General features: G+C 41.1%; 1 protein-coding gene across 1 annotated transcript; it reads left to right on the plus strand.

Moving 5' to 3' along the window:
- kcnj9 (potassium inwardly rectifying channel subfamily J member 9) lies at positions 1 to 23808 on the plus strand. The gene is made up of 8 exons (XM_027025059.2): positions 1 to 448; positions 2365 to 2836; positions 4178 to 4391; positions 6303 to 6504; positions 16864 to 17056; positions 17916 to 18113; positions 18609 to 18739; positions 20702 to 23808. Exons 2-8 carry the CDS (start codon positions 2542 to 2544, stop codon positions 20981 to 20983), a joined length of 1515 nt encoding a protein of 504 aa, XP_026880860.1. The 5' UTR covers positions 1 to 448; positions 2365 to 2541; the 3' UTR covers positions 20984 to 23808.
- The last annotated feature ends 2605 nt before the right edge of the window (positions 23809 to 26413 follow it).

Here is a 26413-nt window from a genome sequence, read left to right on the forward strand (position 1 = left end):
CGGTGAATCACGCTCGAGCTCTTGCGGTCTCTCAGCCCGACGTTCGCTGTCAGTAACAGATCGCCTCCATTTTAAGCGGAGTATCTAAGACTACAGGGGAACAGATCTGTGCCTTTCAGCTGGATTCCGAAATTGCAGTGCGATTAATATTTTACAAGTTTTCCCTTCGCTTGTTCGCTGGTTGTGTGGTCTTGGAAAAGCCGACTCTTTTGTTTCCCGGAGGGTAGGATAGCCTACACAACTGATGCTGCGTCGTTTCGACCCGCTTGAAACCATCAGCAACATCTACGATATGATTCCGATCGAAGCTCGAAACATTCCCAATTGGGACTGACGAAACAGGAATTCTTTTTAAAAAACCAGCAGTTAAGATTACAAACAATATTCTAAGCGCTATTTAAAACTGCCATTTGCTGAAGTTTAAATATTGAGGGATGCCTGGTCTCGGGTAAGGAATTAGTTTTTTTGGCTCGATAGCTACATATTCTGAAAGAAAGTGGTGATTCCTTCTATTTATTTATTTATGAGTATCTTTTTTTTTTTTAAATTAATTAATTAATTTCTTTATTTACTTATTATTCTTTTCTTTTTTTTACAAAATCGTTTGTATGAATAGATCCAAAGAAAGTATTTGATTGTAAGATATCGTATGTTACGAAACTGAGCAATGACAACTGGTAACCCTCTAGATCTATAGTGATCTAGCTCTATAGTGATCTAGATCTATTGTGTTGACTGTGCGTGTGTTTTTCAGGTTACTAGTTTTCTACCCACTTCGTTGTAGCATTAAATTCTGTGCTCGTATTTTAATAACGGGCTCTTGATGCTTCGTTTCAGAATTTACTTTCATCACTCTTGTATAAGTAATCTTAACAAATGATTGCACAAAGATAGAAAACAAATTTACTGAATGTCTGTCTCTGTCTCTGTATGTCTGCCTGTCTCTCTCTCTCACACACACACACACACCACCCTGTATGCCACTGGTGTTTATAATAGGAGACAGTTATGTGGAAAGTCAGTATTATTTGAATGATTATGTGAATCTGACATTACCTCATCACTGGATCAATTTTAGCACCTTTGACCCTCTGTCTTTCTCTCAGAACACTGCACACCACCACCTACTTATATGTATACAGACACACTAAAAATGTCACCAGAATTGTCTATTCCTGATACTTCATTAGGAGCAGGTCTAATTACCCCTGTTTTAACATATTCCATATTCAGGGTATCTCATTTTAATGGTTTGGTGTGGGTGTGTGTGTGCCTGCATGCGTGCACACGCACATATGTTCATCAGTTAATAACCTAAAATTAGAACATCAGAAGAGCCAGAGGGGAGTGTGCGCCCTTAGCGCCATGTCTGCTGCCTCTGCCTGCTGTTACTCAACACTGCTACTGTATTTCAAACACACCCCATGAACTGAACACATCTGTACACACGCTCTCTCAGACAAGATACATGGGTCTAAACATGGAGCATACAAAAGGATCAGGGCTGTCATTGATGCACGAGTAGATGCAGTTACTCCAGCTCAACCCTCAGAGCTAAATATAGAACCAGGCTGGACTTCACATTGCGTTCATACATGCAAAAACGTGCGTACAAACACAGACACACACACACACACACAGATGGGATATTCTTGGTTCCACAACATTATAACCACACATGTTGAGTAAAATACAAAGATAGAATGGTAGTATTTTGTGTTGTGGTTTATAGAATAATCAATAGTCTTGTAATAGTCTCAGAGAGGAGCTAGTGTGTGGGAGCGTCTGAAAGGAGACGAGAAGAGACACAACCTCTGTCTGCCCTTTCCTGTTATGATAATGATTTAATGTCTCACTCCCTGAAAGGTGGACAGAGAGATGAACACAGATGTGCTCGTGTGTGTGTGTGAGTGACAGAGATGGATGAATTGTGTGTATGTTTGAAAAAGAGCGGCAGGGAGAGTGTGTATGTACATTTTATTTGCATAAACCTAAACTGTTCGTGCACTGTAGGCTTCATGTGTAGCATGTTGTACTGAGAAACTATATCAACTATAAGCACTTCAGTGTCTTATCAATAATTTGTAGTTTGATCAAATTAATCGGGACTAAATATGGTTCTGTCAGTCAAGGTCACTTGTAGTGCTTGCTGCTTGCTATTGTATAAGGCAATGTGTGGAGAACTGCCTGTTCTCTTTTGATCCAGATGACGCCATGATTCATTTTGGAGACCTGTTATGAGGATCTATTCTAAAGCCTTAAGAATAAGCGGTTAGAGGAGATATCATGGTTCAGTGCATTGTAGACACTCTGTATCTGACTAATCAGAGCTTTCTCGTGTTTTCCCCTCTTGTTTTTGTGCAGGAAGCGAAATTGGCACAAATGAGATTCTGCAACTGAGAATAACACACCAAGAGAGATCATTAACACATTGGGACCACACTGACACACAGCCATCTTCCCACACAAACACCCAGCCACACACGCACACATACAGACCCTCGAACACGCGCAAAAACACACCCACTCACACTTACACAGATGGCACTAGAAAACTCCGCCTTCTCGTCCCGCCCAGAGTCTCTTTCTCTGCCAGTCCCAGACAAAGGGGAGGAGCCTGTAGAAGAGTCCAAGGAAGATGTCCCGCCCACTGGTGTATTTAACGTATCGGAGGAACTGGGGCATGTGGTAACCACAGAGATGTCCACGCCCCCACAGCCACCCTCCAATAACAGCTTGTCATTCCAGGCCAAGATGGCTGCACGGGAAGCACAAGCCAATCAACACCGAAAGAAAATACAGGGGGCAGGGCAGGAGAGGGGAAAGTTTGGCTGGGGTAAGAGATTTCAGACCCTGGCCTTTTGAATTTCAAAAAATGGATGCCGATGAAAGTTAAATCTGAGTGCCTGCATGTTGTTAGAAAGCGAGAGGTGTACCGGCTCTGGATCCCCCTCCCCCTGCATTTACATATGCTGCAGGATTCAAACTTTGGGGTCTGCTAAGTCACTTTTTTGACATTTTGTGTGTGTGTGTGTGTGTGTGTGTGTGTGTGTGTGTGTGTGTGTGTGTGTGCACGCATATGCAAGCTTTTGTTTGTCAGTGGGAACATATGCAAAGATCTGTCAGTGTGATGTAATTCTGGTTTACGTGTTTCTCTATCTACATTCCTTCCCATTCTGTCGTTATTGGTAACAGTGACACTATTCTGCTGTCAGGCTCTAGCTACAGCGTGTCCCATTTCTTTTTTTCACCTCTACCTCTCTAACTCTCTCTCATTCTGTCTGTCAATTAGTTCAGTTCAGTTTGTGGTGCCTTATTAGCGTGACTATATTTAGTGAGAGTACTGCCAAAGCACTGTTAAAAAACTGGAATTTGTGTATTAGGTAATTTCTGATATTTTGTTTTTTTAGTCTGAATTTTTCTGGGATTGAGATGGACTGTGAATAAGAATAGTGATTTTGGAATAACAACTGGGAAAAAATATAAAACTACAAATAGGTGTAACAGAAGGAGTCACTGGACCTGCATCAGCACAGTTGGGCTTTGTACGTGGGTGGATGCTGTTAGTTTCCTACCGGTGCTGTTTGTGCATCTGTGGGTGTGGCCCGTGTGTGTGTGTGTGTGTGTGTGTGTGTGTGTGTGTGTGTGTGTGTGTGTGTGTGTGTGTGTGTGATGGCATGGGTCATTCACTAACCTATATTTGTTAAACACACTAATTTACTGTCTGTCTATATTGTGGATAATGAATTGGGCATGCTTACTCTTAAATTCATTCATTCATTCATTCATTCATCCTTTTATTCATTCTTTGATTTATTCATTAGTCAAAAAGTACACTTTTCTCAGCTGTCGTATTGATGGCATAGTAGTCTCTTCTGTTGGCAGCGAGGATCTCTCTTTTTCTTACATCACTATGTTTGAGATCAGATTGTGCTCACTTTATGTTCGCTTTATCAACACAGTTCTATGTTTTATTTCAGCCACCATGGACAGCACCGCATTACTTTTACACTTGTGATTGTGTGTTCCAGGAGGAGACGTAGACATGTTTTTGAAATGTTACAATTTGATTGACGCTCTTCTCCTCGGTCTCTCTGTATTCCCTTTCTCCCTTTGTCTCCACCTTCTGCTCTCCCTCCCTCTGTCTCTCTGTCTCTGTCTCTCTGTCTCTCCGAAGCGCGCAGTAAGCGCAAGCGTCAGCGCTACGTGGAAAAGGATGGCCGCTGTAATGTGCAGCATGGTAACATGCGGGAGACTTACCGCTACCTGACGGACATCTTCACCACACTGGTCGACCTGAACTGGCGCTGCTCTCTCTTCGTCTTTGTCATGGCATACGCTGTCACCTGGCTTTTCTTCGGGGCAATCTGGTACCTCATCGCATACTGCAGGTGCATAAACCAAATACACACACACATGTCTTTATTTAAATTTACAGAAAAAATGGTCATGGCTTGTCAATTGTGTACGTTAGCAAGATTTCGTTTTACTTATGGTTGTAAGGTGCAGCTGAATCAGCAATGGAGTCGTCATATACACATGCTACCAGTCACAGCAAATAAAGAAAATAAATGATGAATACACACACGCACACGCCCCTTGACTAATTCAGCGATGGCGCGGACATACACACACACTAGATAAAGGAAACACATGCACAAAATATGGAAACATGCATAGCTAGCAGTGAGTTGCCATAATTGCAAGAAAACATGCACAAACACACATGCATATGCACATGCATAAAATGCACAGAAACACCAGACATGCACCCAAGAGTGGGTGCGTAGAACACGAATACAACACACTCCAGTTCTCTTCTCTCTGACTTTTTCTGTCTCTTCTCTGCCTCTCTCTCTGTGGCTGTTTCTCTGTCAATTAAGTTCGATTCCGTTCAGAAAGCTTTACTGGCATGCAGATATATAATAAATAAATAAATAAATATATATATATATATAATCTCGCCCAGCTAAATTGCTGCTTTCTTTCTTTTCTCCCAATAGGATGGGCAGTTTATCAGTAATAGACAGACACTTAAAGATGGAGTGTGTCATCTACATTTTCTAAAGCAAATTTATGTTTCACTTTCATTGAGAGTGCAGCTCTACAGTGTATCTACAGTGTCATTGTTACACTGCTAGCAGAGTCTCTGCTCTCTGGGCAGCCATCATTTATTATATCACCTGGTCTGGATGGCCAGGCTGTGTTTAATGAGTCTGTATTTTGTCAACGTGGTTCTGTGTTTGATCAGTCACTGAACAGGTAGTCTGCTACAGCGCACTGTCATTTTAGGGCCAGATAGCACTGAATTTTGGTTCGTGCTTGTGTGTTACAATGGGTGATGTAGTTTTGTTTCTGAAGTGTTGCATTGAGACCAAACCAAATTATATTTCAAACTGGTCCTGGTGTGTAAGTGTTAGTTTGTTAAACTCAGGGTCAGGACCAGCTGTGTGACTCTTTGCTGCCCAGCGCTTGGTATTGCAGGGCTTTATAGTGGTAGGAGTGGGGTCACTGTTTTTTAATTGTAGCCAGTATTTAATAATCCTTTTTTGAATTTACATTAATAGTGGAAATTTGCCTAATTTAGCTCTACATGCATCATTTGTTGTTTTCCTGTGTACTTTCCGGATATTCCTTACAGAATTCAGAGTGCATAATTTCAGCTGGGTGTACGTTCCCAAATTTTGATTTGAGTGGCCCCCACACTTCAGAATTATACAGCAGAACTGGTTCTACGATAGACCTGAATATTCTGAGCCACTGTCACTCTCTCTGTCTCTGACTCACTCTCTCTCTCTGTCTCTCTGTGTGTCACTGTCTCCTCTCGCGCTCTCTCTCTCTCTCTCTCTCTCTCTCTCTCTCTCTCTCTCTCTCTCTCTCTGTCTCTGTCTCTCTGTGTGTCACTGTCTCCTCTCTCTCTCTCGCTCTCTCGCTCTCTCGCTCTCTCTCTCTCTCTCTCTCTCTCTCTCTCTCTCTCTCTCTCTGTCTCGCGCTCTCTCTCTCTCTTTGCCTCTATATCTGACTTTTAGATACACACCATAGCTTGCCAGTATTACAGGAAATAAAATAATTGTATTTCCTGAAATATAATCAATTAATGCTGGTATAATTATTTTTTGACAAAACATATAACAAATTAGGTGAGAGGATCAGATTCCTGTCATCAGAATTAGTGTTCCATCAACTGAATTAAAATGTGCGCTGGCAAGTTATACAATGATAAAAAAGTGAACCAACAGCAATGAAAGATTGAATCAGTGCCCTTCCCCTCTCTGTGTCTCTGGCTGTCTCTCTCTATTCAGGGGTGATCTTGATCACCTAGAAGATGAGACATGGACTCCATGTGTGAACAATGTTAATGGCTTCATCTCGGCATTCCTCTTCTCCATCGAGACGGAGACCACCATTGGCTATGGTCACCGAGTCATCACTGACCAGTGTCCTGTTGGGACCATGCTCTTGCTACTGCAAGCCATTCTCGGCTCCATGGTCAACGCTTTCATGGTAGGCTCATGCATGCATGCATGCATGGACACACACACACACACACACACACACACACCCACACCCACACACACACACACAGAATCAGGATCACTACTTAAGTTATACGTCAAGTCCTCTTGCAGGGCTGGAGTTAGACCTGTGCTCTAATGAAAAATTGGAAATGTCTCTCATAATAATACGTTTCAGCTGTTGGATGTAGTGCAGCCTAATAAATATTGACTAGCAAAATCATGTTAGTGTAGTTGCATAGTATTCATGGTGAAAGTCATTAATAATACTTTTAACACTTAGAACTTGGACTTCACAACCTAGCTTTGTATCAAATGCACCTCCCCCTCTCTCTATCGCTCTCTTGCTCTCATCCTTCCAGTCTGATTTTCCCTCTTGTTGTCTAAATGTGAGGCAGCCATAGCAGCTGTAAAGTTTTTAAGATTTAATTTGTTAAATGTGGTCTGGGTGAGAAAAGCCAGAATCTATTCTATAACACTCAGTTTCCATTCCTCTATATAACCTCATATGTGTGTGTGTATATGTGTGTGTGTATATGTGTGTGTGTATATGTGTGTGTGTGTATGTATGTGTGTGTGTGTGTGTGTGTGTGTGTGCATGTGAGAGCGTTTTTTCAGACAGAGCCAAATGAGTCATGCATTTTAAACAGGATGTTCCTCCTCTTTTTGTTTTCATCACACATTTCTTTCTCGTTCTCCCCTTTCCCATTATTCTTTTTCTCCTTCTCTCTCTCCATGCTGTTCTCTCTGTACGCAGAAGCTAATTTACTTTGTTAATTCATCACTCAAACTGTTTGATTTTATGTTTTAGCATTGGAAGGTTGTGGTTAGAATGAGGTTCTAATGTGCATGTGTGGGGGTGTGTGTCTGTGTGTGTGTGTGACGATGAGTTAATTTGCTTAGTTATTAGTGTCCTGGTTTAATATCTCTTCCTAAGGCTGTGTTTCACCTGAATATTTAGGGACACGTGCACAGACATGCAGGCACCCATGTGTACACATACACATTTATACATTTCCAGTTTCAGTGAGGGCCTAAATGACTGTTTCAACTTTGAAGATTAAAATGAAGACCACTATGCTCTAGTCTACTTGATTTTTTTCTTATTATGTGAAAAAAAGGCTTAAGGCTCTAGGCACTGAATCATGCCTTTTACTCTTTCTATAAGCCTTAAATAATTACATCTGTAGAATAGAATGCTTCAAGAGAACGAAAACGACCTGAATTTAGCTGTTTTAATATTGCCCGGATCCAATTAGCAACTTTTAAATTGCTTTCAGGGGGGAAAAACTAGCAAAATGGCACAATTCCAGTACTGGCACAATTCCATTGTTATTGTAGCGTCAGTGCTGAAGAAGAACGGCTAATTTCTATTTCTGCTGAAAGGAAAACTCTTTTATTCAAAAGGGTCTTTTATTCAAAGGCTTAGTCTTTAGAAAGGCTCACACAAAAACAAGCAAAAATGGGAACTGAACTTATTAGGGGAAAACGGGGGGTAGATAAGCAAAATACATGCGCACACACAAGTAGAGTAACACACTTCTAAAACGCAAGTTAAACTAAATGAAGAGGAAATAATGAAACACAAACTCATTCACACCCCAGACACAACCTCACCTGAACGCTCTGCCACGACGTGCGGACCCTCCCACGGTGATTGGAGCTTGGAGCAGTGTCCCTTCCTATAGCGTGGGTTGTACTGCCACGGTCAGCAAGAATGGCTGTCCCTGGCAGCATGTGTCGTAGGCAGTGATTAAAAACAATTCGGGGGGAAAGGATGGTTTCACTTGAAGGAGTGGGTTGGGGTGGGGATTAAATAATATAGCTCATACCTGTCTGAATCTGAATTACGGTGGCTGTATAGTTTGCTCAAGTGCCGACTGTAGTAGGCTGCATCCTTATCCACCTCGTACTGCACCTGTGAAAGAATTGCGCAAACGCCCTCGTCACTGTTGCCCGTGTCTACGATGAACTCGCCACCTGTCCTGGCAGACACCACCACTGGAGAGCAGTGAATGAACACAGAGTCTTGATAGCCTTGAACACCTGCTCCAATATGATGAGCTCATCGTCAGAGCTTGGCCCATGAACCAGTATATCATCTAGACTGATGACGCACCAATCCTCTGGGACGCCGGCGAGCACTCCAGTCAAGTGCTCGATTGTGCCCGGTGCATTATAATGTGTGACGGCCATCACTGTCAGTTGCCACAATCTGGTGCTTAGTGTGAACACGGTCTTCTCTTTGGCATCTGGAGTGAGAGCCACTTACCAATACCCTCTCTGCAAATACAGCGAGCTGAATCATGCAGAGCCAGTGAGCTGATCTTAAGGCATCGTCCATGCATGAGAGTGGGCATGTCTGGCTTTGCGAAAGTGTTGAGTTGCTGATGGTCCATGCAGAAGCACCAGCTGTTATGCTTTTTCTTCTCCAGGACCACCGGTGCTGCTCAGGGGATGCGTAATGGCAGCCGTGAGACACTGAGCCATCACTCTAAATTTCTGCTCAGCAACCTCTTTTGTTAGCCATAGAAGCCAGTGGGGAATTGGTGCAGCATCACTAGTGTTAATAGTATGTTGTTCTGAATCGGTCTGTGTCCTAGTGTTTCTCCGTGGTTGGGAAAATGTTGCTATAATGGTACTGAAGTTCCCACAGCCGCTGTTTCTGCTCCCATTCCACTGCCACAGTTCACGCACTGCTTCCAGTGTTGTGCAGATCTTCTCTGTATTTGACGCCATATGGTTCCCAGGTGCCTGTGCTTTCTATGTTTTCATCATTGATGCTGACTAGGGTGCTGCTCATGTGCAGATCATTGGAGATCTGCCACCCAGTACTCGCGTGTTCAACTCCTCCGGCACTGGTGGCTTCACCCACGAAAGAAATGTGGTGCCTCCAACCTGCAGGCACGCCCCTCCCCTGGAGTTCGACCAACCAAATCTGTTTCTGCATCTTCAGCTTCTCCAGAGCTGGCAGATTCTCCCATGGAAAACAAAGGCTACACAGCCAGGGAGCCCCGACTCTGTTCTGCCTCTACCCACTCCAGACAACTTCACTTGCCTCCTCTTTAAATCCAGCAGTTCCTTCTTGAATTCAACAATTGCCCTGGCTGCTGTGAGGAAATCCAAGCTGAGTATGCATGTATCCTGGATATGCGCGAATCAGAACTCGTGCACTCGGCTCAGACCTCCTACCACAATTTGGCACCGCTTCATCCCGCTCATGCTGACTCGGCTGCCGCCGATGGATTTGAGTTGGAGAGTCGTCGCGTCCCATCTCTGAGGTATGCCGTCCTTGCAATGAGGGAACACTCCTGGTTGTAGCAGTGACACAGATGTGCCTGTGTTAGTGAGGGTGGTGAGCTGTTTCCCATCCAGGTTGCACATCACTATAAGTTTGTGGCATCTGCAGATATTCCTGGTTGTAGTGTCTGCTGAGAGTTGTCTTTTCCTGAGGATGCCTGGCCAGTTTCCTGACAGTTCAGGTTCATGGCTTTGGCTGGTATGTTGTCTTCTCATCCTGCTCCCCCAGCACTAGACTATCCTCCACCACTTGCTCCAGAGCCACTCAGCATGTTGACTCTTCATCAATCTTCCTCACTGTGTAGAACTTTGCTGCTCGCTGTGGTACCTTTTGTGCTGAGATTGTTCTGCCCTCTCTCCCTTGGTAGTGGCTACTTGGAAGCTGGTTAGTGTGGTTTGTTGCATGTGCTGCTTCTGCTCTTCTGGCAGCAATGTCTTCAGGAAGTGTTCCAATGCTAACTTTATAATTTCTCCTGTGCAATCTTCCAAATGCCGGGTATGCCTGCTGCTGTTCTCAGCAATTCCACCAACACACTTAATTGCACTCCCCACCATATAGCCTCTGTCTCTCTGAGAGCACCCAATACCATTGCTGGTACTTGCGCAAAACGTTTGCTAGAGGGCTGTGGTCAACACAATTAGGGCATCATGTTTCTGCAGCAGCAGATCCACAAGCACCTGTAGTGCTTTCCTTTTCTGTGCCAAATATAGCTGCATCACGGTGATGGCTGTCAATCGGTCATGTCGTCGGGCGACCACTTGCAGCTGTGTGGAGTACGGTTCCCAGTTGCCATATTTGTTGTAGCGTGGTAAGTGGAATCACACAAGCTCTCTCTTGTTGGGCACCCCCGCCTTCATCCTCAGACAGCTACCTCATTCTTAGCTGGCTGGATCCACCTGAAAGAGTCAAGCTCATCGTTTGGTACCCCCTTCCTCTGGGCTATATCTTCCTCGCCATCCATCTTCAGGTTTACTGATACACCACTTAATCTCTTCAACCCCAGGACATCCAGGACCAATGTAACGCAGGTACAGAAAGACCACAGTATGCCATTTCTCCAAAGGAAAGCATTTTTTCAAAGGCTCTAGACTTTAGAAAGATTCGCTCACAAAACAAGCAGAAATAGGAACTGAACTTAGTAGTGAAAACAGGGGGAGATAAACAAAATACACACACGCATGAGTAGGATAGTGCAAATCTAAAACACTAGTAAAAAAGAATAACCAATTAAACAAGACATTCACCCAATCCAGCTAACGTCAGTGACAACAAAAATATGTTAAACATTAAATCTTGCTAAATAAAGTCCGCAGAGAGGCACCTGATGTTGGGGGAGTAACATGCTTGTAACCTAAGCATTTGTACTGTCTCCCTGCTGTTGGAGATTCAGAGTCAGACTGATCTTCAGATTCTCTCTGTTTGTTTACTTGCTTGAAGCATCCTTAGATCAGAGGTTTAGGAGATATACAGGAGAGGGCTAGACTTAAGTAGAGAGAGCAGAACAGAAGAGGAAGGTCAGGGTGGGGTTAGATACGGGAATAGGTGGTTGACGCCTTTGCATTCGCAAACGGGCCTCTGCTTGAACCTTAAGCATAAACCTGTCACAAAATTGGTATCATAAATAGGTCACACACAACATAAAGGTAGAGAGTCAGAAAAAAAACCAACAGTTTCCCCCTTTTGGTTCTCCTTAATGAAGAAACAAAGCAAGCTTAGTCAGCCTGATACAGGTTTATGCAAGGTGATAGCCGGTCATTCCTACCCCTCAGCACAAAGCTCCCTGGACAGAATTCTACCTGGCCATACATCCAGTCCATGTACCATGCTTGGGTAAGTTTCACAAGTCTAAGCTTGTTTTATTTTGAGTACAGACTCGAGACAAACAGAGCAGAATCATGGAAATGACAAATGCTCTTATTTCAACAACTTTTGTGCCAGGAAGATCCCATGCGTTCTTTTAGCCATTCCAGAGTCTGGTACAGTGAGGCAACCTTGTAATGAGAAGTCAAATCTTGACTAATGTCCTTAAGGTCATCATTGCCAGACAGCATTAGGGTACTCGGAGCCTATTACTGAACAGTGAATGAAACTGTGGATTTGACTCACTGCTTTACCCACTTCTGGGGTGTGATAACCACATTTTGCGTGTGTTCTAGGTTCTGTTTTCATACTTAGGTTTGTTTTGTTTTTTTCCAACACCTAATGCTCCTTTGTGTTTCATAAAGAATGGCAAGTTTGTCTGATCTTCCCGTGGAGAATCTGGTCCCTTTGCAAAACAGACTCTTAGTTTACTAGAGGCTGGCTTAGTCATTACTGTGTTGTCTGAGTTGGCGCAGGAGTGCCATGTACACACAGTGGCAGCATGTCTGGGCATTACTCACACAGTTCATAGACACATCATTATGTGGAGGCCAGTCATTAAGTGGCACTTTCTCCAGTGGTGTGTCAGTAGAGTCACAAGAGGTAACAGGGAGGCGCATACGGCACTGGTCCAGATGTTATACATGATTTGTCTTATTCTGGATGGTTATCGGCTTGCTTGGTTTGTTGATCTTGTAGCCTTGTCTCTCGTTAGTGCGCTGTGTCAGTATGTTTGGTTCTTCAGCTCATTACTGTGTTAAGGAGAGACAGAGAGAGAGTTTGGGGGAGAGAGAGAGAGGGAGAGGGACAGAAATAAGTATGTGCAGTGGACTGTTCACCGTTTGTTATTCTATCTGCAGTTATGAGAGATTTTCTTTCTTTTTCTTTTCCTATGTTTGTTCATTGCTAATTTTTCCATTTTCTCCCCTCAATCTGTCCCTCAGAAAGGGCTGGCATGGCTACACACAGTGTGTTGAAATCTACATCTGCATGGGTGGTACCATGGCCTAAAAACCACAGTTGTTCCCTGAGGCTCTGTGCTTCGTCCACCCCCTCCCAACTGTTCCTTATACTCAGACCCGTGGAGCAAGTACAATCTTACAGTGAGAGACGTGTGTCCAAGTTTTCTTTCCTTCAAACTTTGGAAGCAACTCAAGTTTGTGTAGCACTTTTCATACTTGGTGGCAATTTAAAGTGCTTCACCCAGACATAGAAAAAATTGATAGAATTAAAAAAAAAATCAATAATAAAGCTAACTGCATCCCAAAATCTATAACCTCAGGAAGGCTTTTGTGAAAAAATGACACATGGATACATGGATGAATAGAGTTGCCATTTCAGTCCATTTTACTCCTTGATTGTGGAGTTTATTGCACTTTTATGGCATGGTTTTCATGTTCCACTGGTCCTGAAGCTATGGCCTGCTGAGGCAGTGCAATTTCCAGTTCATCTCTGAAAGTCAACAAACCTCTTGTACTACCAGCCTGGAGAAGTATATGTCTTGGTCTGGTTCATTTTGTTCAGAAAGTTCCCACCGGGGAAGGATGTCTGGAGAATGCATTTTAGCACAGTGTATGGCAGTGCCTTTTGCCATTGGGTATGTCTCTATCCAGCAGCAAAATTTGTCACCAGCAACAAGAGTTTGGTAGCAAACTTGGAAATGGTGGAATGGGCCACAAACGGCCACCGTTTGCCCGGCAGGTGTCCAGTTTTCAGCCATGTGCTTTGTTTTCCAGCATGGGGAAACTGCAGTGTAGCTCATAAATCAAGGAAATGTCACGTTTGTTGAACTCTGTGTTAGTAAGAGACACAACATGTAGAGAACTTGAACGATGTGCCATTTTTGTTGCTGCATCAGCGAGCCTGTTGCCTTGCGCCTGATATGAATCACTGTTTGCATGTAGTTAGATTTTTTACTAAGGCTTATTCATTTGGTAGCTTATCAGAAGCACTTGCACCATCTTTCCTAACAGGGGGGTCTGAGGCTGTCCAGGAGCCTCTGTGACGCCATAGATGTCGAAGATCATGAGCAACTCCAAACTCGTACAGAGTCTGTATAAACGGTAACCCTTTGACCCTCAGTGACTTTGTATGCTTCTGTTAAAGCCACCAGTTCAGCCTTTTCATCTGAGAAAAGAGGGGGTGAGGCACTGCAGGCAAGTTTTTTCAACACAGTCATGATCATCTCATCAGAAGCATGAGTTGTGTCTTGAATTAAGGAAATACTGGCATTACCTGCTCCTTCAGCAAAACATGCTCATTAGAGGCTGCATAACTGCTTTTGATTAAAGTAGTGATTTGAGTTCCGATATCAACAAACAGTTAAACATCCTGGGTCCCTATTTGAACATCAACCAAAAGGTGGTTTTCTACACCTTTACTAATTTCCTGATATGAAGAAGAGCAGAAGCAAAAAACTAGTAAAACAGAGGTGGAGGGAGGGGTTTACTCCACTGTCAGACAACGCTCCTACACAGCCTCGACAATGGCAGATAACAGCCGCTGAGGGAGCTCCTTTTTGCATTTGCCCCCTTTTACAGCAGTCAGCTTTCTTTTTATGACTGTCTTTAGCCCAGTGGCCTAGTTTGTGACAGTGGTGGCACTCCAGAACTTATTTATCCTTGCTGGATGCCTCTTTTGATTATCTGACTGCTGCTTAGAGTCTGTCTTTGGAGCTGTTTCCTGCCTGCACGTGCCTAGCACAACAGCTGGGACTGGAGAAGAGTATCGCACCACCTAAACAGTCATGCACGTGCTTGAGATCTGATCATTTAGTTTTGCACCAGTTTGGGTTTGCTTTTAACAGGGCCTGATTCAATTCCAGTCTCAGTGAGTGCATCAGCTGCACAAAGTCAGGCCCATATTTATAATTCTTAGTGCTGGAGTGAAAGGTTTTCTCAAACCATTCACATAATCAGCTGCTTTATACAGCTAGTTATCTGCCTCCAGTCGGTAACTCCATTAAGTCTGTGGCTAATCCATTTATTAATAGATAAGTATGATCAATAGCTGTCCCATTATCACCCAAACCATCCATAACTTTATGCGCTGGTTGTTTGCCTTCAGACACATTAAGCTTTTGACTCTCTATGGCAATGGCATCCTTAGGGTGTAGAAAGTAAAGTTGTTGTTGTTTTCTTTTTCATGAGAGGAAAAAAAAAATCAAGGCTCATTTCTCTGGGATGATTGAAGTCTTTGGACAGATTTATCCAATGCATTTGCGTCTGTTGGAACTCGTCCCAGTTCCAGCTTGGTTTCCTTGATTTCATCTGATTTTATTTATATACTGCAGTGGCCACCAGATGTGACTGTTGCATTTGAGCTCCCATAATTCTAGGTTTTTCTTCATCACTATCCTGTGATTTTGCTGTCACATTCATCTTCCTCTGAGGAAGTGTGGTTATCAGGGTGTTCTGACTCAGCTGGCATAAATAACAGCTTGGTCGGGTAACAGTTTAACTGGATCTGAAGAATTCTCACCCTCTGTGTATTACAGCTGTACCAAAGGAGTGTCAACAGATTGAGGTCAGGGCTGTCGACTTTGCTTAGTTTTAAAAGCGATGTTTTTCTTGCGTACTGTCAGCAGGCTTAATGACCTATAGCACCTTTTCTGAGTAGCAATATTGTTGTTGTTTTTTTTTTAAACTAATTGATTAAGATGACAACAATTTTCTCATTTTTTGAGGATTTGAACTCCCAGTACTGTCGACCATGTAGACATTCTAACAGCAACAGCAGCAACAACAAACTTAAATGCAGCCCAGATTTATTTATAAAACAAAATCCATTATGAATAAAATTGAGAAAATAAACCACTAAGGAATAACAAAAATAATAAAAGAATTAGAATCTAAAATATAAAATACTATAAAAAAGCAAAGGTAAAATAAAAACTAAAACTAATTACTATCTAAAAGTAATTAAGTCTAAAAATAATAAAAGCATCAATAAATTAAATACCAGATCAAAGTACAACAAACATAACTGGTCACAAAATATAAAACTGGTCAATTCAAAATATAAAACTAAAGAAATGCCAAAGTAAAATGCTACGGTTTAAAATTGCCAACTGAAGATGCTTGCTGAATGTTTTGTGTGAGGGAGTGCCTCAGTTTAGGAGTGTGCACCCTAAATGCAGTCTTGCCTCTTCTTTCATGTTTACCTCTTGGAAAAGAGAATAAACCTGTATTAGATGATCTTAGACATCGATGAGTATCTTATTAAGTTAGGCGATATGAACTGTAAGAAGGCCTAAGGCTGTTAATTGCCTTAGAAACAAATTATAACACTTTAAGATGAATTCTGTATTGAACAGGAAGCCAGTGAAGTTCTGCTAATACTGGGGTAATATGCTTATTCTACCGAGGTTGGAAGAACTCTTGCTGCTGTGTTCTGCACAAGATATAGTTTGTCTCTTCTCTTTTTAGGTTATCCAGTGAACATTGCATTACATTAATCCAAGAGGGAAAAAAAAACAAAAGCATGTCAACCTCTTAGCATCAAGATGAGGCATAACTTTGGCAATATTTCTGAGGTCAAAAAAATTTGTTATACTGTTAATGTGAACAGAATCAATCTTTATTGCATGCCCTAAAGGAGTCCCAAAGGAGTCAGTGTTCTGCCTGTGGGACAACCACTAGATGTGAAGTGCTTAAGGGAGGGTGGGGAGTGACGATGGAGTGGGTGGATGAGGGCTCCTCTCTAGAGGCCTCAGCCCAGGGAGTGTCACCTCTGGCTCGCCTCTGACCTTGCCGTGTTCTGCCTCAGAGACATCGTACCATGGAATAGAATGTGGATTACAGAGGCCTAAACATAAACCTTAAGCATATATACAAAGTAAGTGTTCTGGATAGGTCACACTTAACACAGGGAGTCGGAGATGAAGGCAAGAATGTAATATGTAGCATATGAGTTCCTTCAGTGCCCTCTCTGTCTCGTTTACATTTACCTGACACTTTTATCCAAAGCGACTTATAACTATTATTGAATACAACTTGAGCAATTAAGGGTTAAGGGCCTTGCTCAGGGGCCCAACAGTGGCACCTTGACAGTGGTGAGGCTTGAACTGGCAACCTTCCTATTAAAAGTCGAGTACCACTGTTGCTAGTTTTGGTTTTCTCCTTTTGTCTATCTGTCTTTTTCCTGTGCCTCTCTCCCATTCTTGCTCTCTGTCTCTCTCTCACCCAGGTTGGCTGCATGTTTGTAAAGATCTCTCAGCCGAACAAGCGGGCGGAGACACTAGTGTTCTCCCGGAATGCCGTCATCTCCCTGCGGGATGACAAGCTGTGTCTGATGTTCCGGGTCGGTGACCTGAGGTCCTCACACATCGTGGGCGCCAACATGAGGGCAAAGCTCATCAAGTCCAAACAGACCCAGGAAGGTGAGACCCCAAGCACAACTCTCAGAACACCACAGTACTAAATACTTCAGTGCAGCCTGAGAGCAGAGTCTGGGAAGAATTCAATGGTGCCACCTAGTGGTGGACTGTGTGTGACCTGGAAAATCCTGTGTCGTGATTATTCAGCAGAGGCAGTGGTTAAAAAGGAATGGCAGAGAAGAAGGTGTACTACTTCCCAATTTCCTGTTCAGATTATTTAAAATGGATCAAACTGAAGAATTGTTTATGCTGTAATGGTAGTGTCGTCTGTGTAACAGTTCCAGCCGTATGCCTTATGAGCAGGAGTCCTGCACTGTATTACTTTCACTTGGCTTAAACCCTTTATAGAGGAGTGTATTTCCTGGCAAGTTGTAACAGTCATCCTGCGATCACGTCTGGATTTGGTGCAGTGTCCCTGCAGGGATCGAAATTAAATCACAGAAAGCAAACCCTTTTCATAGACTGCATGACTGAAACATCAGTCCCTAGGCATCGCTGGCTTGTTTGCTTGGAGCCGAGATGACTCATGCCCTGTATTTTCCATCCACCTACTACTAGGGATTTCCTTAATTAAACAAATGAGGAATCTGTAAAACGCTGCCATGTCTATTAAAGAGCCAGCATGTCCACTAAGAACATGGTAAATGTGCCAAGGCCATCTTTTAGGTTATTTATCCGTTTTGTCTGTTGAAATTTAAAAAAAAATTACCTGCCAGTTTAGGCAACTAACTAATAATGAATTTATTTAAGATATCCAAAATGAGATCAAAAAGACCAATATTTAATTTTAAATGAATGAAAAAATATCACATACCAACAGGAAATCCTCTTCTTCCCTCCTGTGTGCCATCTTCCTCCCCAGGTGAGTTTATTCCTCTGGATCAGACAGATATCAGTGTAGGCTTTGAGACGGGTGACGATCGACTGTTTCTGGTGTCACCGCTGGTCATCTCTCATGAGATCGACTCACGCTCAGCCTTCTGGGATATGTCCCAGGCGCAGCTGGAGAAAGAGGACTTTGAGATTGTCGTTATCCTGGAGGGCATGGTGGAGGCTACAGGTGAGACAAACAGATGCACATGCAACACACTCTCTCTCTCTCTCTCTCTCTCTCTCTCTCTCTCTCTCTCTCTCTCTCACTCTCACTCTCACTCACACACACACACTAACATTCACACGCAAATGTCAAGCTACCTTTCTCGCATGTGTAGACAACTATCAAAATCAGTTATGCTTAGATTAGATTATAGTTTCAAAAGGAATACCAAACTCTTCAAATCCACAGTATTAAAACATATAAAACACTAACCTGTGGAGTCCTGTGAGCAGTTTTTGATTTGGATTAGACATGTTTATTACTCTTTACCTCTGTCTAGGGTGTAATTGCAATGTACTGTAGTTAAAGATGTAGAGGTAGTAAAAATTACAGAGTCGTACGCAAAGTTTCTATCCATTTATGTTCGACAGGTATGACGTGTAGGTGCATGTTTGGCCGGCGTGACGTGTGTAGGTGCATGTTTGGCCGGCGTGACGTGTGTATGCGTATGTTTTGCAGGCATGACTTGTCAGGCCCGGAGCTCCTACTTGGCAGAAGAGGTGTTGTGGGGTCACAGGTTCAGCCCAATGATGTCTCTTGCTGAGGGATTCTTTGATGTGGACTATGGAGCCTTCCATCACACCTTTGAGGTACAAAGTCAACACAGTGTCCTCCATGGCTTATTTCCTTTACGGGCTGGTGTGTATGTAGGTGTGTATGTAGTAAGATGTGCTTACAATATAGACTGGTTTGTGTACACATATGTGTGTACCTGGTGTGATCCTATACCACATATTGGAATTTGGTTGATATCAACAAAAAAATGTTGGCGTGGATATTGGTGTAGAAACTTTTAAGGACACAGAACTGATGGTCACAGATCCAGCCTGGAAATAGCACAGCAATGCTTTTGCATCAACACACCAATTATGGTAACAGCCTGGTTAGTTGGAGCGGGTCACATGTTAACAGCCGGGCTAGTTTAAGCACAGTATATGCCCTGTATAATTTAACAGCGACAATTTCATGATTAATGATTAATTTCATGATTAATGATTAATTTAATGATTTAAAAACTGTTATGTTCAAATGAAAATATCCATACACACAAGCTGATTGCTTTGCTGTAATTTTGATAACCTAGTGTGAGACAACAGGTTATTTGCCTTCAAGTGAGAGCATTCACTGTTCACTGCCATGGATCTGCAACCACCAGTCATTTGTTTATTAATTTGTTCTTTATATATATATATTAAAAAAAAGCCAAAAAAATGATGCTGTTTACAGTTTGGCTGTGAAATAAAGGAAGTTCAGGGTCAGGGAAAGTAGAAATATCCGTGGAAACCTGATAGGAAGATAGCTGGATAGAAGAAAGTGCTTGACTTGTCCGATTTCTCTATCTTTCTCTAAATGAAGGAAGTTAAGTACTCTGGCTTTTTCAAACCACATGGAAAAACTGCTGTTGGCTGTTAGCCTGCTGAGTTTTAAGGTGGACTGGAAATTTTGAATAAGAAACTGGAGAATCCAATAACTTCAGTTAAATCTATACATAGATTTTTCTTTTCTAGAAAGAATGACCATCTTGTAATCATTATTAGATTACATTTTGGTTACTGGTTTTAAGCAGAGATCCAGTAAAGAGAGATTATTAGTACAGAAACTCTCTCTGTCTGCTTACTTAGCATTTGGTGTCTGTCTGGTGTGTAGTAGGTAGGTCAGTTTTAAGTTGACATGAAATAACTGTTACATTCAATAATAAGAATAAGACATATATATAATATTATACAGCTATTGACTATATATAAGAATATAGACTATATATACAACAACAGTGTAAATTTCAGGAGTGATTGAGGCAGCCATAATTAGCAGCGAGAGCAAGACAGAGTTGATGGTGTGAGCACACTGCAGCTGAGAACCAGGATATTGACCCTGGTAATATATCATCTCAAAGAGACACTGACTGTAAGGCAATAGAAGGAAAAAATGAAACACCATAGTCTTATAAACGAAGTTTTTTTTTTTTGTTTGTTTGCTTTTTTTTTTATTTTATTAAAAAAAAATTTGTGTTTATCTGTCATATCCATGCATGTTGTATCTAAAAATAGCAAATATAATACATCCCACAGATGAAACGTCTCCCAACCACACCTGAACCACAGTTCCATTGTGTATCAATATTAGGCGACATTCAAATGCAAGATATCAGTAACGAGTTGTGGCGGGGGCTTATCGCATTATCTCTATTATGTAGTATGAGATGCACTTCCTGTATGGGCAAGTGTGTAATACCTTGTGTGCTACCTTTGTTAGTGGTGTTCGCCTGTAGATGAACTAATTTCTTGTTGCACTGTGCTGCCTTCGTGACGGCAGCGAGGGCGTTTTCTGCAGAAAATCCATATCTTTAGATGCTGTGGATACCGCTGTGAAATCAAAGACGCATTATTGGGAGCAACAAACAGTGATTACTCCCACTGCCATCACAGCCTGTTCTTGGTGGGCCATGTGTTAATGGCCATAGTGCCAAAAAATGCTATATGTCTGTCTGCAAATTGTGAATGGAACTACAGGACCAGTCTTCGCTGAAGCTTCCAACTATCTCTCTCTCCTAGGTGGACACGCCTTCCTGCTCTGCCCGAGAGCTTGCACTGGCTGCTGCTCGCCTGGACGCTCACCTCTATTGGTCGATCTCCAGTCGGCTGGATGAAGAAAAATGGGAGGCACCAAATCTGACCGAGCAATCACCAAAGCCCACGGATTTGGAATCTGTCAGTGGAAAAGAAGGAGGCGGGCCAGCATTTATTGCGGGTGGAGTTACAGATCCGCAGGACCAATCAGCAGTAGGGGAACAGAATGGCAGTGTTGCCACAGACCAATCAGAATCGGAGGCTTAAAAAAAAGAAACTGAGAATGGAAGTGTTTTAGGCATATACTACTACTACTACTACTACTACTACTACTACTACTACTACTACTACTACTACTACTGCTAATAACAATACACTTAGAATTGATTGTGAAACAATCCATGCCTCCTTCTTCAAGTTTTAATTGTTTAGTCGCTAATGTATAGCATAGAATACTTTTCCCCAACGGGGAAATCTTAGTCTCACATTGCTGTTTTAGTTTGTTGAAATTAATGTCATGTCAGAAACGACACTTTCTTCAAATTTTGCTGTTTGTGGTGTGTGTTTTTGTTTTTCTTCTTTTTTTTCCCCCAGAATTCAGTTTCCTGGTACAGTTGTTTACACAGGGTATTCATAAAATGTTCCATTTTGAATGCATAGCTGTCTAGATACTGAAGAGACACCTTTAAACACCTTGTTCTAACTGCATCATCATCGCCTGTAGTACTCTGGTGCAGGTCCTAAACCAGTGACATCAGGATTTATTTTGGGACAGAACTTTGTGTTTTTTTCTATATTCTCAGTACAGGGTCTCAAAATTTGTCAGGAAATTTATCAGATTCTAGTTTTTCAGATTTGTTTTAGTACAGGGTCTCATGCATCAGGAGATGAGTTGACCAGACATGTGTAACACCCTTGGTATCTCATGTTCAGTAGTATAAATTGTGCGCTATATGTTTCTGTTTGCAATAGCTGGCCTTACTAACATCTCTTGCCTAGAGCTAACTTTTTACATGTAAAAGTTCTTAAATACTACATATACACACGAGGGGTGATGTGGGACAAATTTTTAAGATATATATCAATTTTTTAAGTGCTGACATGAGGGTCACTTTTTGAGTTTCATGTCTTAAATGAATAGTTTGATTAAAACAGCTTTCAGTGTTAAACATTAATGAAAATTGGTATGCACCATTTGGTACAAGGCAAAAGACATTATGCTAATTGATGGCTACGAACAATCAATTTTATTATTTGCTGTATCAGCCATTTTGGTCATCCTGTTGCAACCACCTCCTGATTTATTTATTTATTTTAGTTTTTATTGTTTTTGTGCCAAGAGAGAAAGTGCTGCAATCATGGGTCTTAGAACTGCTGTGTGCCAATGAACCAAAGCGTGCCTAATGCACAGCTTGACTGTTGCAGTGGAGCTCTGTGGATGAGAAGTGTGAATGCTCTTTATGTGGAGTTCTGCTGTCATGTGGTGCTGTCTGCCTGCTCAGAATTTCTCGGACTAGACCCCATATATATATCAGAAGTGAGTGCGTCACTATAAAATATCCTAAACGTGACAAGCAAAAGAGTGCTATCGCAGTAAATTGAGATTTGGTTTATGAAAACTAACTAAAACAAAAAATTCTTATGACCAAAGGGGTTGGGGCTGTTTTGGCGCAACATTTGGAGTTTGTCTAAGGTGTCAGTAAGCCTGGTGAATTATACTGCACAAAATCATGAATAGACTTGAGAAGAGAGTCAAAGGCATTAACTACATGCATTCGAATGAATTCGTAATATGGGTGGTGTGTGTTTTTGGGATGCTTATTTATTTAAATTAGTTTGCATTCAGAAACTTGGGACTGAATTTTGATGTTTTAACAGTTTTGTTGATGCAGAGATTCATGGTAGGTCTGTAGGGGCTGAGTTACCTGTTTACACACTGTGTTTATATAGACTACATGCATCAGTTACTGTGTTACTATGGTGACATTACGTTCCAGTTTACATCACTTTTACGTTTACCATTTATAAATTTTCTAACTTGGAAGCCAGACCAATGTTAAAATTGGCTGGCTATATATTGCTACTGCCAACCTACTAGAATTTGCCTGGAAATATTGTTCGTGTACTGTCAGACCATCAGATGTCTGTAAAAATATCACCCTGGCACTGAAATCCTGTCAGATTGAAATATGCTATCATGTTGCTTGAGATGTGAATAAAGGGTTGGATTGTGGCTATTTAAAATCCAGTCCTGGAGCACCACAGCTCTGGGCGGAGTGTATCTATCAATGTGGATGGGTGTGGGTGTTTCATAAAGTAAGATTTCAGTGAGCTTATTGACGTATGCTCAAAGAAAAGACTGTCCAATAGGAATGTGTTAAACCTCTTCTTTTGGACAGTCTTGACCTTTGGCTTACGTTATCTGACTAATGAGATATCCTGCTTTGTCAAATACTCATCCTGGACTATTTAGTGTTTTCCCTGCTCCGGCTTACCTGAGCCTAGTCGCAGGGTTATTATAAAGCTAAAACAGGTGTGGCAGAGCAGGGAGAACACTGGATGGTGTGATTAAAGCTGTGATCTGGAGTTGCTGTAACTGGCAGGCCAGTTTTTATGTTTTTATTTGTTTGTTACTTTGTATTGTATGTAAATTGCTGATATTGCTGTGTTGCTGTTTTGCCAGTTCTAGATTTTGTCTTTAAATGTGAACCTGGGATACAATACATGTAAAAGTGGGCAGAAATAAAATGGTGTAATAGAAATATTAAAATATCAACATGGTGTAAGATCACACCCACCAAAAACAAGATATAAAACTACGTCATGGTCTCTATTAAATGTATCTACATCAAGGTCTCTATTCATAATAATGTGTTTTTAAATGCATTATGGTAGGATCAAAAACTAGGTTTAGCATAACTGAATTCAGTGACCATGCCATATTTTTTGTATTTTCTTAGAATGTTACTACATTCTGTTAGAAAAGGACTAATTAAATATTGTATTTACTTTTAGAATGAAAAGTGATAAGATAATTATAGTTATTTTAAGATGTATGATACATTTTGAAACATATAAATGTAACATTTTTAAGAACCTATATATATATATATATATATATATATATAAATAAAATGTATATATGTATGTATATATATATATATATATATATATATATATATATATATATATATATAAAATGTATGTGTGAAGAAATGCCTTGCTATAAAACATTAACTTATAAAAAGGTTAATATTTCTGTAAGAAACAAAGCATTTCATGAATGTCGACTGCTTTAGTCCACATACATTGAATTCGGTGCCCATGTATGGAATTCATATTTATAAACTTAAATGTATGAGGTCACCTCAAGATTGATATTGTGAGGTGAATCACTATTGTTAAAGTAGCTGTGGTTTCTCCAATTAAACTGTAGAAATACATGCATTACTTCAATAAAATAATATTATAGTATAATAATATTTAATTCTTTTAGTGCTCATTAGCAGCTGTTGGGATCTTTATAATTAGGATATGCTTTGTAACTATACAATCTAATATTCCGTCAGACAAAACTATTAAATAAGTGTACTTGAACTTTAGGAACATCTCCACAACCTGCAGTAGTTCTTGTACTGACAATAATACCACAAAGTAGCAGTCCTTTCTTGAATATTAGATTTACACTGCATATACACTGCTTTGGTCATGGGAGACATGTTTAATAGTCTGTAAGCGTGGTTTGGTATTTTTTATGAATCACACACCACTCGAGAAGTTGCAATACATGTCTCAAAATAAAGTCTTTCTGTGTTTCCCTTTGTCATGGGCTGATTGGGGTTAATTAACATTGCTCTCAAACATGAGAGCCCAATGAGAAACTGTATTGATGAGAAAAGGCCAGAGTTTGTGTTTCTTTACTCTCTGAAATCCTGGTTTGTTGTCTTGTATGCAGTCTGTATGCAGCAAATATCTCTTGCACAAAATGTATGAAAAGCACAACCCCACTGTTCCTGGGGCTTTTTATCTTCTTGCTTTTGCTGCTCTAGGCATTTTTAAATCTGTGTTTTTAATCTGTACGAATACCTGTATTAGAACTGACAACAATAAAGCTGTATTTAATGTTACCAGATGCAATGTGGTATATTGAAATATGCTGAGATACTGTGTACATGACAATGGTAAATATCTTATTTGTTTTTTCAGAAATGTTAATGTTGCTTGTTATTGTATTGCTAGTCTGTGATGTATGCTATTCAGCTGAAAGAAAATATGGGGTCCACATTTTCTCTGCTTTTTCATATAGCTATTAGTTCATGTTTAAGTTCTAATGGTTCAGTATGGTCACATAAGTCCCCAAACCTCCCCTTTTCCTCATTGCCCTGTTTTTTTTTTCTTTCTGTTTGCCAAGGGCAACATGAATTTCCAACTGGCAACAGTACACAAATGTGCACTCTCACAACTGAATTCCGCGTCTCTGTGTTCGTTGTGGTGTGGGGGTAAACTCATATTTGACACCACTTTCGGTGTCAAAGTCGAGGAAGTCTTAGCTGCTTCACATGCACCGGTGTGTGTGACCTTTACCCTGTGGGGGACTATGGGTAAATGTTAGGGTATTGACTGCTCTGTGACTGTGACTTTTTTTTCCGGGATCCCTTTTCTTTCTTCTCCTCCATTCACCCTTCCGTTACATCATGCACGTTTAGCCTGCACCATCTTACAGCTGATACAATTTCTACCTTTCTCTGGAGGCCTTACCTCTTCTTAGACTTCAGACTATTGCGGTTAGTGAATAGTCTATTTATTATTATTATTATTTTTTGTGAACACCTTTTTTTTAAAATAGCATATTATTGCCAAGCTTTTTGGAATCAGAAGTCGTCAGATATTGGTTAATAGTTTTCCTACTGATTCCTGGTATCGAAAAATATCTCATCAATCAGGGACACTCAGTGAGATGGAAATTCAAATGCATAATCAAAAAGACGGGACTTCAAAATCGTGAATGATCTTATAGATAATGGTTCGTGAGTGGTACTCTATGCTTGGGAACGTGGTATGTGATACCGTACATCGTCACTAGATGGCAGTGTTTTCTGGCTCTGTCAGCACTCGGCTGTTTTACCTAGTAACAGATGCAGGTCATAGGTCTCTACAGGTCCGCTTAGTAACAGGGCATTTCTGAACTTAAAGGAACGGTAAATTGTGCATTTCTGTAACACCTGATGAAATACTACGAAAAATCGCATTACAAAAAACCAAAAACGAAATAAAAGAGTACATAGTGCTAATTAATGAAAAAACGTGAGGTTCTTGGTGATTTGTGGGGCAGGGAGAAGCCCTTCTTCTCTAAGAGTATATTCATTCTCCATATTTGTTTACTTAAAGTATCAACAAGAGCTGGTCAATAGCAGTGATTATAGCAGTGTTCATAGCAGTGATTATAATGACCCATGATGCAGTGATATTGATTAATATATAGTTTTTATCAAACCAAGTTAAACTATATGTCTAAGATTATTATTTTTAAAAAAAATATGCATTTAACTCACTTCAGTCACTGTTTTAGCATTAACATAGAACATAGAAACATAGAAATTCCACATCTTTAATTATTACCTCTCACACACATATTCTCTCTCTGTCTCTCTGTCTCTCTCACTCACACACACACACACACACACACACACACACACA

The sequence above is a fragment of the Electrophorus electricus genome, chromosome 7 (genome assembly GCF_013358815.1).
Source record: "Electrophorus electricus isolate fEleEle1 chromosome 7, fEleEle1.pri, whole genome shotgun sequence".
In the NCBI taxonomy this organism is placed as follows: domain Eukaryota; kingdom Metazoa; phylum Chordata; class Actinopteri; order Gymnotiformes; family Gymnotidae; genus Electrophorus; species Electrophorus electricus.